Source organism: Grus americana, chromosome 1 (genome assembly GCF_028858705.1).
Source record: "Grus americana isolate bGruAme1 chromosome 1, bGruAme1.mat, whole genome shotgun sequence".
NCBI classification, from domain to species: Eukaryota; Metazoa; Chordata; class Aves; order Gruiformes; family Gruidae; genus Grus; species Grus americana.
The window spans coordinates 134,260,651-134,275,415 of NC_072852.1; the positions used below are offsets into that span (position 1 = coordinate 134,260,651).

Genomic DNA, 14,765 nt, shown 5'->3' on the forward strand with positions numbered 1-14,765 from the left:
GAGTTCTCTTCCTCAATGGGGCTTACAAAGCAGATGCCACCCTTGGAAAGTTCACGCTAGTAGATTAAATGCCAAAGAATCTGCCAAGGCTGAGAGAAAGAGAGGATGCTGATCCTAGTGTTCCATCACGACTGCATTTTATTGCTCATACAAAACTATACGTGAATAGTTGCCCCATGTATTACTTTTAACAGCATCTGTAAATCTTTAACTACAAGCAAAAATAGTGCCTCACTGAACAAAGAAATCCAAACTCAAATTGGATCATTTTAAATGGGAAGAGGTAGCTTAAAAGGATAAAGTTCAGCCAAAAGTGAAACTTCAGTTGTTCAGGGAGAGCACCAAAATCAAATTCTCAGAACTGCATCATTCTGTCAGAATATTTAATATTTCTGTCAGTCAGGGAGGTTTTCTGTTACTCAGAAAAAAATTTGTCCCTCGGCAGGTGGTGCTATAGCCCTTCAATCTACCCAAGAGTAAAAGCCTGTCTTCCAGTGCAGAAGTGAATTTCATGGAGTAGTATCATTAATGTCACCTCACCACTGTGCGTGTGTGCATCTACACTGAACCTGTAAGTTAAATACTCACATAAACTCATAGGTCAGACGGCATTTAAAGTCAGCAATTCCCATCTCACTTTGTGCACAAATGTCATTGTATCATGTGCTGAACAAAAAGGAATCAGTGATCGCACAAGAGAACTACAAAATTATCACATTGCCTCATGTATAAGAAAAAGAATTGAAGAACTGCACAAATATTTAGCCCATTCTACATTATATTCTAAAATCTCATGAGCACAATCCAAACATTTGAAAACAGAAGATGATGGTATTGCTGCTGTTCTATGGGATGAGTTCTGCCTGTTAAAGCCGAACACGTCTGTGAGATGGGTTACTTACATACCTGCTGTGAAACCTGCCAAATTTTTGATCAGAGCCCTGAGGGGCACCAGGCAGCCTCAGCTGCCCTGAGCAGCCCCCAGCTCCTCGGCCCCCTGCGCACGGGCCCAGGGCCTCCCCGCAAGCACTGCCCTGACCTGGTCCCCGCAGGGCTACGGGGTGGGTTGCCTGTGCCCAGCCCCGAACCCTGCAGCCTCTCTGGCCGGGCAGGGGGAACCAGGGCATCTTGGCCATTGCCGTGTCCCCGGTCCTGCCTGAACCTCAAAGCTGTGCTGTAGCAGCACCTCTGCTGCTGCTGACTGTACTCCAGACCTGACTTGTTACCCTGTCTCCTCTGGGATCCCTGGTCCCCACCCCAATCCTGATCACAGCACCCTGTTGGAAAGGGCACGGTGCAGTGGGGGTCCCGGCCCCGGCTCCTTCTGAAGCTGCTCCCTGACATTAAGCGCAATGAACGACTACATTTGTTAGACAAGAGCATGCAGCGATCCATCTCTCAAATGCACAAGAGTCATCCACGCTACACCAGACAGGTAGAGAAGAACAAAGCATTCATGGAGACTCGTCTCCCAACTCCTACAGAAAACCCTTAAGGGGACTGCCAGGCTGGGGAGACTGATGAACGTTTGGTCTCTTCCATTTCACTCGCTCACACACCCGCTCCCTTCTCCAGCAATGTGGGAGCAAGTGCTAAGAAAGCTGCTGGAAATCTAATTTGAAGCAACACTGCCCAAGAGGAGAGGAGGATCTGATACAGAGAGCTTATCAGTCACCCAACAGCTACTTCGAGGATCTAAACTTTAAAAAAAAAAACCCCACCAAAACCCCAACCTAACCCTCACACGCTTCCTGTTGTAGAAGGGAGGGAAAGTCATACCCGTGCCATTTTTTCCAACTACTATGGAAGTGCGATGTTGGGAACAGAATCATTAAGGTGTTGCTCTTGCAGGAAGGTTTAGTTATAGGAACAAGGTTCTGACCACTGAACACGGCAAGAGCCAGTCCTGCGGTCTGACATACACAAAACCTCTGCTGAAATCCACAACAGTTCTGACTCACAACTGGAAATGGGGGTGGAATTTTTGCCATGGTGCTTATTGCCGTATCACTGCCAGTGTCTAGGGTCAATCCCAAGATGAAAATTAATACTGAAGTATTTTAATACTTAAGTAATATACATTAAAAAGGTATTTTCTTTTTGCATATCAGTTATATAATTACAACTATATAAAAATACTGCATGCATAACCATCCACAAGGCTACAACTGATGCATCAAGAAAGCACAACATTTTGTGTTACCAGGAAGTGTGCACCAGGTCCTGGACATGAATGGTACCAGATTAGGGGCTGTCAAGGCTGATGCCAGAAGTATCAAATGAACTATGAAATGTCTCAAACCCAGAGATGTCAATCATGCACGAATGAAGCAGCCCGGCTCTACTGCAGGGAGGAAGGACTCGTATTACATTAGGGATGGGTATGAGGACCACAAAAGTGGAGGACAGGTACTAAAGTCTCCATGTTTCAAATGAATAGATTACCTTCCATCTCCGTTTTATTCCTTGAATAAGTGCTCCACTGTGCGAGTAAGGCTGAAAACGCACCACCTTCCTAAACTCCTTTAAAAATGTTACTCAACTCCTACCCTTTCACCGAAATCTTCATTTCAGCTGCTCACACGATAGCTGTAACTGACAAGTGAAGTCCAGAATAGGTTGCTTTGGTTTACAGAATCAGTGAAGGCAGTCTAAATTTGCAAATCATCTCACCTCAATCAGAAGATTCCTCAAAGCCCTGGTTCTTGAAAGGAGATCAAAAGAATCTTTTCAGATGGAACTGTACCTGAACTGTAGATCCACGGTGCAAGAAACATTTAAGGCACACGTATGCAGTCAAGGAGCTATATGCTAGTTTTATTTGTAAAATACTTTATTCCTAACAGCAAAATACTGTAATTTTATTTTATAAAAGTTAGCAAAAATTGATACATTTGAAACAGAAACAAGAAAACTATTTCTACTTTTATTCCATTATACAATTCTCTTTTCAATATGGAAGCTATAGGTATGCACCACACTAACAGATTTCAGTGCCAGACAGGTCATTCAATAAATATATCATTCTACCATTAAAATCTGTGAAGGACAGTGAAAAAGTTTCATAAAACTACTGAAAAAATATAAGCATTTTTGGCTTTTTCTGAGGTCTGGAACTAGTAATATCTACACACAACAAAGTTCTCAGCATTTACAAGAATCATTGTATAGAACAGTAACAGCAGAATTTGCTAGTAGTAAACCAGAAGAACCAAGTTTGCAGTACAACATTTGTATTAAAATATTTCAGAAATTCAGCCTATTTCTTAAATCCTACAGAAGAGTTCTGCAAGAGGTGGAAGGGGAAACTTAAAATTACTAATCTGATAAGGCCATTGCATATCCTAACTTGCAATAAAAAAGCTGATCCTATACTGATATAATAAACACTGCCTGTTTGTTAGGAATAGACTGTAAAGTGAGAACAAGGAATTGCACTATTTTATCCTATTGCCAACAAAAAAAACCCCAAGCCATGAAACCTTTGCCTTGGAGATGACAGATTTAGGTAAATCTTGTTCTGCTACCTATACAGGCATAGTTTTGGAAGCCACAGCTGCATCAGCTTTCAGAGGTGAAACTTGTTCCCTGTGTCAGCTTTCTGAGAAGCTTCTTTCTGCACTCAAACAAATGCAAGTAGCAAGGCAAGTGCACGCACCAGTTAGCCGATACTGAAACAGTGAGAGGACTGTGTGACTGATGCTGGAAAAACAAGTAACAGAAAGGCATATACTGAATACTTCCTCTTTTGAAAACAAACAAAACAAGAAAACCCCAAATGAAAACAAAAACCCCAATAAAAACCTCAAACAAAAGAGCCCAACAAAAAAAAAAAGCCATTAACTTCTGTACAGTTACTGCCGTTGAATTTCAACTTACAAATGAAACTGAGGGGGATGTGAAGTTGAATACGTATAGTCACTCCTTTTAATTTATTTTCATGAGTTCAACATCCAAGTAGTTTTCAAAATTAGTTTGTTTACAGTATTTGGGAGTTGTTGGGGTTTTGGTTTTTTTTTAAATATATAATTCAGTGCACCAATAAATGTTAGCGTTGTGCGGACAGAAAAGAAAGGCAGAGACATGAATGTCTCATTGACAATAACTTCTTCCTCCAAGTGATAAAGGAGCCAACGAGGAGAGGTGCTTTGCTGGACCTCATACACACCTACAACAAGGGGCTTGTTGGGAATGTGAAGGTCAAAAGCAGCCTTAGCTGCAATGACCATGAGACAGTGGAATTCAGGCTCCTGAGAGGAGGAAGGAAGGTAAAAAGCAGGCTCACAATCCAGGACTTCGAGAGCAGACTTTGGTCTCCACGAAGATCTGCTAAGAAGAATCCTATGGGATTAGGGCCATGGAGAGAAGATGAGCCCAAGAAAGTTGGTTAAAATTCAAGGATCACCTCCAAGCTCCAGAGAGATGCACCTCAACGAACGAGAAGGCAAAAATGCCAGGAGGCCTGGGTGGATGAACAAGGAGCTTCTGGACAAACTCAAACACAAAAAGGAAGCATGCAGAGGGTGGAAGAAAGCACAAGTAACCTGGGAGGAATACAGTGACATTGTCTGAGCATCCAGGGATGAAGTTAGGAAACCTACAGCCCAACTGGAATTGAATGTGTCCAGGGATGTCAGAGACAAGAAGAAGGGCTTCTGTAAGTACATAAGTGACAAAAGGAAGGCTAGGGAAAAATGTGGGCCCACTGCTGAATGAAGACAGGGGACCTGGTGACACAGGACACAGAAAAGGCTGAGGCATTCAATGCCACCTTTGCCCCAGCCTTTACTAGCAAGAGCGACCTTCAGGAATCCCAGAGACCAGGGAGAAAGGCCGGAGCAAGGAAGACAGACACCGGGTGGCAGAGAATCTGGCCAAGGAACGCTCAAACAAACTGGACATACGTTAAGCCCAAGGTGCACCCGTAAGTGCTGAGGGAGCTGGCTGATGTCATTGCGAGGCCACTCTTGATCACCTTGGATCAATCAAGGCGAACGGGAGAAGTGCCCGAAGACTGGACAAAAGCAGATGTCACTCCTATCCTGAAGGAGGGCAAGGAGAAGGACCCAGGGAACTACAGGCCAGTCAGCCTCACATCCATCCCTGGGAAGGTGATGGAACAGCCAATGCTGGAAACCATTTCCAAGCAGACGAAGGACAAGAAAATCATCAAGTAGTTGTCACAGCATGGCTTCACCAAGGGGGGGTCATGCTTGTCCAACTCCATGAACTTCTACGATAAAGTGACTGGCCTGGTAGATGAGGAGAGCAGTAGATATTATCTGCCTGGACTTGAGGAAGGCCTTCAACACTGTCTTCCATAAGATCCTCAGGGACAAGCTGTTGATGTACGGGCTGGGTGAGCGGACAGTGACGTGGATTGGAAACTGGCTGAATGGCTGGGCCCAGAGGGTGGTGATCAGCAGCACCAAGGCTAGTTGGAGGCTGGTGACTACTGGAGTACCTCAGGGGTCACTATTGGGTCTGATCCTGTTTAACATCTTCATTAATGATCTGTATGATGGGGCAGAGTATACCTGGGTTGTGCTGGTGGACACCAAGTTGACTGTGAGCCAGCAACGTGCCCTTGCCAGAAAAGTTGCCTAATGGTGCCCTGGGCTGCATTAGGCAAAGTATTGCCAGCAGGTGGAGGGAGGTGAGCCCTCCCCTCTCCTCAGCACTGGTGAGGCCACACCTGGAGTGCTGGGTCCAGCTCTGGGCTCCCCAGTACAACAGAGGCGCAGACATGGTGGAGAGAGTCCAGTAAAGGGCCATGAAGATGATGAAGGGATGGGAGCATCTCTCCTGCGAGGAAAGGCTGAGAGAGCTGCGACTGTTCAGCCTGGAAAAGAAAAGGCTCAAGGGTGATCTCATCAATGTATATGAATAGTTGAGGGTAAGTTGCAAAGAGGATGGAGGAAAAAGGACGGCACCAGGCTCTTCTCAGTGGTGCCTCTGGTCCTGTCACTGGGAAATGGGCACAAACTGAAACACGGGAGGTTCCATCTGAACATCAGGAAACAGTTTTTTTACTGTGACAGTGACTGAGCCCTTGCGCAGTTTGCCCAGGAAGGTCGTGGAGTCTTCATCCTTAGAGATATTCAAAAGCTGTCTGGACATGGTCGTGGACTACTGGCTCTAGGTGGCCCTGACTGAGCAGGAGGAGAGGACTAGATGACATCCAGAGGTCCCTTCCAACCTCGACTAGTCTGTGACTCTGCAGATAATCACTGCACATAAACATTCCTAGCCTTGTAGACCTGAGTATTAAAAGCTATGATTATGAGCTTGGGAAGGCATACCACCAGCGCTGGTCATCTCTGATTGCATACCAACAGTACAGCACACATCCTCAGTTTTAACTGAGGGACCAATGACTTGAAGCTGATAGAAATTACCATTTCTAAAATCTGAATCAGGATCCAAATCCTCTAGATGCAAGTTGCAGCAGATTTGCATCTTGTGGACATCCACACCAGTGGATGAGACACATGCCACTGAACAGCAGACCAAGCCCCCGAAGAAATTATTTTCTTTAATTTTCATTAAGAAAAACCAGAACCAATCATTGGACTGTTTGTTCCGCATGTTTTTGTGTTTTTGTGCTTTTGTAGAGGTAAATCAGAGCAAAGAAAGTATTACCAATTGTACTTACATTGTTTTCTGCCTCTTTCCTTATCCTACAACAAAGACTGCTATAGGAGGCAAAAAAAGTGAGAGATAACAGATTAACTAGATACAATTAAAAAAAATTCTTTTTCCTTTCTGCATCAGATATTTTTGCTTAAAATATCCAATTGTCAAAGCAGATTTAATTCCTCACACATAACGAGACAATTTAGCTGGCTGCAAGTCTTCCTCCAAGGAGGACCATTCTTTCCTCTCCACGTTTCTATCTGTTTCTGCTGACTTGATGTGCAGTGCATCTTTTCTAATCAGATTAATCTTTCAGAGACAATGAATGATGAGAAGGTGCTTTTGCGAGAAATCGCATCACAAATGCTACAGGAACAGTGGAAGTAATTTCTGAGGAGCACAAATTTTACTTAGACAAGGAATTAGGGTTCCCAAGTCTTCTGCTAAGTTTGGTCTCACGAATTAATACTATTTAGTGCTGCAGACAACTCAATATAATAGGAAAATTCAATGTAATATGCTTCTAGTTGGGATTTATAAAAACCTGCTAAATTAAGATTTGAGACAGATGTTAGAGAGCTTCAGTCCATGAGATTGATAGTGTCACTTTCAAATGGTTTTACTGAAGTGGGACTCTGTGGAGGACTCTTTGCACTCAATGATGGCACTGCCAAGACTTTCCGGCGGATTCCAACTGTAGCCTTTTTATGGTCATGTCTCAGACTGCGGATTGTGCTGTTTATGGCAGCCACGCATGCCTTCCAATCATATCCAGTTTCCTTTAGATCAAAGGATGGATAATTCTCTTGAAGAAAGTCTAAAAATAAACACGTATATAATAGTGAGTTATCATTTATGCAAGCCATATACTCTTTGTGGATGTAATTAAGCCAAAACAAGTGCATGCTACCAAAACAGGACAGCTAGGCATATTACAAGGCTTGAGAGCAAAGCTAGAGAGCAGATATTTTTCCTCCTCTTTCTGTTTAATTTGAAAGTGAGTAACGAAAGGTCTAAGCATAAAAACAAAGTATGCAAATTAAGTATATAACCATGTACGCAGGCTTGACCCCTTGAAGTGCTGAATAACTTCAGCTTCTTAAGCGTGGTCAACCAGAGCAAAGAAAACTCAGGCTCCATTTCGAAATGAGCAGTATTTGGCAGGACCAATCCCTCCTTCAGGGCACCTCTGACAACTATATTCACTAAAATGAAACACAGCAATTCAATGTTACACAGCTGTGGAGGAACAACAGTGACAGAAAAGCTGCAAAAGCTTGCTCCTTACCATACTGCAACAAGATCAGTAAACAAATACTTGAGCTCAGTAGCAACAGGATAAATAAGGTAAAACTATGGCACCTTTCTCCCCTTCAACAAGTAAAATGAGTAGTTTTAAAAACATATTTAAGTTTTTATTTTTTTTTAATTACTGAGAAGTGATTGTCCTTCTGAGCTTAGCTGAACTATATGTTTACTCTAAGAAAGCCTGAAAGATTTAAGTAAGCACCAAAAAGGAATTCTGAGCTGTAATTTCAAATCAAAGGCAATACAATTTCTACTCTGATTAGCATATTTATCTTAGTAGAATGAAAAGTATAGCTAGTTGATATTATGTTAGTTTTGTTCTTCCATTACTCTCACATATACTAGCAATAAAAAAATCTAGTATTTTCTAAATCATTGTTTACAGTTGGTATTTTAACTTGTAGTTCCAAACCTGGATCTATTTTGCCAGAAAAGCATGGGTCTAAAGGAAGAAAATAACAAAGAGGAAAAAACTTCTGCTCTTGCAGTTTACTCTGCTCCAGGAGGGGTGGGGAGTGAACAAGAGCACCTTAGGTTCTTTCATTCCCAGCCTGCTCCTGTAATAAACTATGCTGACAAAGGATACACAAACTGTTGGCTGAAGAAGGGAGGCTCTCTTCCCCTCCATTCCTGACAGCAAATTCAAGAGAATGCTTGGCCTCAGAGCTACAGCACTGAGCAGGAATTCCTACTACCAGGCCTACAGAGCCTTTGTAAATGGCCCATGAAACAGCTTTTAAATTACACCTTTTCTTTCACAGAAATCAACCAATTGTTGGGACTACAGTAAGGCTATGCAGGGCCCCTTCTTGCTCTGCAGGGTTACATTGGAGGAGCTGATGCTGCCATCCAATCAGGCTATGTTATAATGTTAAAGAAAATAGTGCCAGGGACTGCCCTCTCATCCCAGAATCAAGTGACATGGCCTGGCTGCAACCACAACACAGAGGACTTTGTTTTAGGGCTGCAGAAACACCACGTGGGCTCCAGAACAAGCGAGACACACACTTAATACATCTTTTGAATGCTTCTTAAGCTCAAAATGTCATGAAACAAAATACGTGTACTACGGGAGCACGTGGAGACACATAAAGTGGCAAAACGTCCCAGGCCAGCGGTGAAGGAATATGTCCAGTTTGGGAAAGCTCACTCTTATGCGCAGTCTTGCTATATTGGGAATGGTTTCTGGCATGCTCTGTCCCTCAAGCCGCACCAGGCATCACCCCAGAGAGCACAAGTCCCAGCCCCATTTTATTTAGTACTATTGCTGTATCCTCAGAGGCAATCTTGCCACACCTGCGGAGCTGTTAGGCTGCACTGTCCAGATCTTAACCACCCTTTCAACATCCCTATACTCCAGACACGGAGGAGAAGCAGTTTCAAGATTTGCTAGAGGAGATGCACATTGAAAAAAAAAAAAACCTCATGATGAATCATAGAATATCTCAAGCTGGAAGGATCCCATAATGATCATTAGAGTTCAACTCCCTACTCTTCGCAGAACTACCTAAAGCATATGACTAAGAGCATTGTCCAGACGAGGGCAACTAGTAAAACACACAACCTCACTAACCCAGTGAGCACTATCGCACAGTGATATCATAAGCACACAGGAGGAGGTAAAACCCTACATCAAGGCAGTGGTGTTGGGTAACGCTGAAGCCATTCAACTATTACATTGCCTGCAGCTTGGGATCCAGCCCAGTAACATCCCACAAGCAAAACTTAAGAATTCCTGGTAAAGTATTTTCTCTTCAGATTTCTCATACAAAAAGCCAATGAAAATACAAGAACAAAGAAAATTAAAGGTGGAAAGATTTCTATATTGCATGACTAAACCTTTTCAAATATGTTGAACTCTCTCTTTAAGATATTTTAATAGACATGGAGCAATTGGCCACCAAAAACCTGATGATCTTTGCCCCAACACCATTGTTTGTGCTGGCCACGCTTAATTCTTACCAGATAATGCCAGCTTCTGCGTGATAAACCATAAGCCTTTTCCTCCTATAACCTGCTTCACATTCCTCCTCACTTGCTACACAACTGTTATGCTAATTCTACCATCACAATTCTGCTTACTTTATCCAACCTTGCAGGAGAGACCCAATGAGACTAACAGAAGACTCCCTCTCAGGAAGGAACATGGATCAGTGTTCCAGAAGTTTTAATGCTGAAGCAAGAACAATGCAGAAGGCAAAACATCTGCTACAACTCCAACCATATCATACCCTCCCTCTGCTTCTGCAATAGCATTTACAAATAGAATAAATAATACATGACTCCAGGATGTCTTCAGGAAATTGGTAAGCTGAAGAAACTGCAAAACCGTCCATATTCATACAGTGGAAAATTTCCGCTTCATAAGCTGTTTTTGCTTCCAATCTCTATATACTGCTTTTTTGCACTGGAGCTCAGTTATGAATTCCCTACTTAGCCAAACTTGTCTCCCCATAACTCTACCAGTTCTTCTAAGCATCGGGATGGATTCTCTCATGCTTGCAGAATGCTGTCCATCCACAAAGACCTGCTAACTTTCCTGAGCTTATCTCCTCTTCAGAGCTGTCTCTCACAAGTTCCCACCTATGAGTTGCCTGAATAAGCCAAGGTCTGCTCTCCTAAGCTACAGGGTCTGTACTGTCAGACTTTTTAAACTCTACTCAGGATCTTGAAGTCCATTATTTCATAATCTCTACAGGCAATACTGCCACCGAGTATCACACCCCAACCTTTTCTGTGAAGGTTGCTATAACCTGCTGTGCACTACCTCTGCTTGGCCTACCTAGCCCCTATATCAAGAAATTATCCCCATACCCTCCAGAATCCTCTGGGACTGCTTCCATCTCCCACTGTATGGCCCTTTCAAGCAGATGCCATGGAGACTGAGTTTCCTCATATGAGCCAGGTTTGTGATCTGGAGACTCTCTCGAGTTGTTTAAATATAACTTCATCTCCTTTCTCACAACTTGTTCCACTGCTTACACTAATACCTGTCAGAACTGTTTCACAGACTTATTTCTGAAGCTCCATGGTTTGTTCATAGGCTACAAAGTTAATCACTCTTGTTAATTTCCCCACTTTATCATCTGAACAGATACTTTTTTACCTACCTCTGAGAGCATTAATTCTGTTGCAGTCCAATGGGCTCATGCCACGTTCAAGATTACCATATACGTTGCTTTTTACCAGCACATCTTCAGTGAACATGTGACGAATTAGGTACCGAGCTGACAACTCCGGCCGAGACTTCCCCTTAGCTACATAAATGACTGAGAAAGGCAACTGAACATTGCGCCATGGACTCCCAAGAAGTTCTAGAAAGGATGTCACAGAGAGAGAGAGAAATTTTACTTATTCAATATTGACCATGCTTCAAAGCGGCTGTATTACACTAGAACTAGGACACAAAAAGTTCTCCCCAAAATTACTGTACTTGCTTGGAAAGACCAGATCAAAATCGTAACACTACAGCTAACACTAAAATGCAACAGATTGTAGACAGATGTCCAAGTAGACAAAAAAACCTGCCTGTTTTACAACAATGTAACAGCACTTCTGATATGCTTTCAGCAATGCTAGCAGTGTAACCTGCATTATTAATGACTGCTTTCTAAACAGTTTTCACTCACATGAAAAGATGCTGCTGTTCCAATTACATTAGTAAATAAAAGTTTTGCTATTTCAATGGTGCTTAGATCCTGTAAATGGAAACTGAAAACAGTGAATATATTTAACTACTTCAATCTGGCTCCACTGCAAACGTTAAAAAAAAAAAAAAAAAAAAAAAAGACAACCATCAGGAGGTCTGTTGGATCAGAATAGTACTAACAAATCTTGGGTACAGGACGAGATCTGATAGAGCCCCAAAGTAATTCTAATCAAATATAAATTATTTCCAAGGGCAACTAATCTCAGCTCATTTTCCTTGAAGCTCTCTAGAGATGACATGCTGTACATGGAATTTTTTCCAATACATTTGTATATTGTGCATTTTTATTAAAAAAACCAAAACAAACCCCAAACATGAAGGCTGCTTTAATATTTTTATTGTCCTAAGTTGTCAGTTTTACAGAAAGGTGTGTTTTTCTTCTGAAATTGCAATACTATTCTGAGCTAGCTTACTCCATATTAAAGTGGAATATCTACCAAATTAAAAAAAGCAGGGCAACTACAAAATAATTCTTGAAAAATAATTATTCAGAGAAACTGAACAAAATATCTTACAGCTGAACTTTCCAGTCTTACAGTGGATATGCATTATGGGACACTGGTAGATGCAAACATGTTCTGCTGGCCAGATAATGTTCTTGCTTGTTGCCATGAAGACTTACTATATATATATATATATATATACACACACACACACACACACACACCCCCCAAGTGACTGCCTTAAGAGGAAAAAGAAGAGTCACATAGTTCAGCAAATCCCTTTACTACACAATTTCACCTACAGTAGCATCTTCTGCCTCTCACTGACCATTTAAAATGAAACACACACATCCAGAATATGAAAATTTCTTAGTTTACCCATAGGTTCCAAAGACTGTGGTTTCTTGACTGAAGGTGTGTGGAAAGCTTCTGGAAACTTATCCAATCCTGAATTCTGCGATGCATCAGTTGTACAGATGGTCACTTTCTGAGAGTTTTGAGAATTGCCTTCACTATCTTCACTATAATTTAAATCTACGCAGTGAGATGTATCTGGAGCGTCAGCCACTTTTTCTTTCCCTTCAGCTGTCTCCTGAAACATTAAATGAGGTTAGCACATGCACTGGGAGTTCTCTAGTTAGTGTTCCAGTCCATTTCCCCTTTAGGATAAATCAGATTGCAGATATTTACAATATAGTTACTCCTGAATTTCAATAGTAAAAAACCACAAGCGAAATAGGTACTAAATACTCAGATTTGTACAAAGCTTTTGAGAAGTATGAGGTAAATGGAGCTACAGGTGTTTTGGGAGTGATGTTTCAGTCAATGTAAGGTTGAAATGCATGGCTGAATATATCTGAAGGAAAGCCTGTGAAAACAGCACTAGCAGCTACATGTTTAAGCTCACAATCAAATTTGACACTACTTCTGGACAACATTCACAGTGCTTTGTTTTTAGGATCCTATGCTTAAACATCTTTTAACTGCACGCTGGACACATGAGCAGGAAGAGGTAGAGCAAGAGAAAGGGATGCGCTTCCAGTATTCCCCATATGGAACTAGTGCTGCAGTCAGCAGGCCTGTGCTGAGCAATGCAGAGACAGAACCCAAGGAATTTCTAATTAGAGCACTCGTATGATAAGGAGTTCAAATAATTGATTTGAGAAAGAACCACAAACTTAGTACTTAATAAATTATCACCTTGAGACAACTTACTGGGTTTATTTTTGTTTCACAGCGCAAACAGTGGATCATAGCATTGACATTTGTGATACAGGTTTTCCAGTCTTTTCCATGCTCGCTCAAATCATAGTTTGGAAAGGTAGTTGCAAGAAACTCTGCATATAAAATGTAGAAATTTTTTTAAGCTTCATGACAAAAAGCAGTATTTAAAAGTATTCTAATTTAGAAAGAAAGAGAGAAAGCTCATATTTACTGTTCTCTATTTAGAAGCTTTAGATTTCCAGTTTTAATTACGGAGATAATAAACTCACATTTTGAAGATAAGCAGCACTATGAATTTAAGATGTGCACTGATACTTTTTTGAGGTGGTGTGAAAAATGCTTTTATTAAGCATTTCCTGGTAGAATCAGGAGAAAGGTGTGATTTATCATACTAACTTTATTAAAAACGAAACAAACAAGAAACCCCCCACAAAAAACGCCCACAAACCAACCACCGCACAAAAAAAAGATACAGTTAATGCTGATGCTGCCAGTACTTCACATGGCTTAAATGATCTCCCATCCTTTAAGAAGGAAAAAGGAGATGTATAGGTTCACGCATACGTGCCACGGGATCTGTGTAAATGGCTTGACATTAAAAAAAAAAACCCTCTCACAAACAAAAAATGCTCTCCCCATCTTTACCATTTCTCGAACAGCAGAAGTCAGCTTAAAAGAGAAGAATATTTAAGAATCACCAGTTAACATTTGCCCCAAGTATATATCATGGCTATAAAAAACCCAAACGAAACAAAAACTGAACAACAAAAAAAAATCCACAGTATGACTGATGAACACAAAGCTAGGAGAAATCAGAATTGCTTTACCATGCTGAAGACAGACAAACATTGACAATTACAAAGCAGGAATTTCAAAACCAAGAGACACAGAGTGGAGCACATCCACTATTGCATTTACCAGTTCACCAGTTGCTAGACAATGATTAGCAGAAGCATACAGAAAAGGACTCCTTGTAAGTTAAAAACTTTGTTAAGTATTAAAGAAGTAAATCTGTGCATTTTGAAAGGTAACATACCTCTTATTGCAGCAATTTTGTTTGGATCCAGTGTTCTGCGCCCTCGTGCACTCACTCCCATAATGCTGCACAACAATGTTTCCTTGGGGAACAAGACACGAACTAAATAGCGTGCTGCATACTTTGGTTTAGTCTTTTGCCGAGCTTTCATCAAATAGTTTCCAAGAACTTTTACATTTCTCACTGGGTCACCAACAAACTCTTTTGTAAAACAAAAAGATTTAAAGAAAAAAATAATTAAAAACTCAAGCAAGTTGTTAAAAAAATAACAATACTTTTTCAAACTCTTTCTCTTAACCTCCATGGTACTTTTGGTATACATTCTCTGCTGCAGCTAATTCTTCTATGTATTACTTAACTTTGCTCTTACAAGAGCAGCTTTAAATTGGAATGGTAACAGAAATATCTG

General features: G+C 41.4%; 1 protein-coding gene across 4 annotated transcripts in view; it reads right to left on the reverse strand.

Moving 5' to 3' along the window:
* Positions 1 to 2,795: 2,795 nt before the first annotated feature.
* BEND2 (BEN domain containing 2) overlaps positions 2,796 to 14,765 on the reverse strand; it is a 31,736-nt gene continuing 19,766 nt past the window's right edge. For all 4 annotated transcript variants that reach the window (XM_054850100.1, XM_054850082.1, XM_054850104.1 and 1 more), the window contains 5 exons: positions 14,357 to 14,557; positions 13,312 to 13,433; positions 12,475 to 12,688; positions 11,055 to 11,258; positions 2,796 to 7,453 (listed from right to left, as the gene is read on the reverse strand). In XM_054850100.1, the coding sequence (XP_054706075.1) occupies positions 7,218 to 7,453; positions 11,055 to 11,258; positions 12,475 to 12,688; positions 13,312 to 13,433; positions 14,357 to 14,557 (977 nt within the window). In that variant the 3' untranslated portion in view covers positions 2,796 to 7,217. The remainder of the gene's footprint in view (positions 7,454 to 11,054; positions 11,259 to 12,474; positions 12,689 to 13,311; positions 13,434 to 14,356; positions 14,558 to 14,765) is intronic.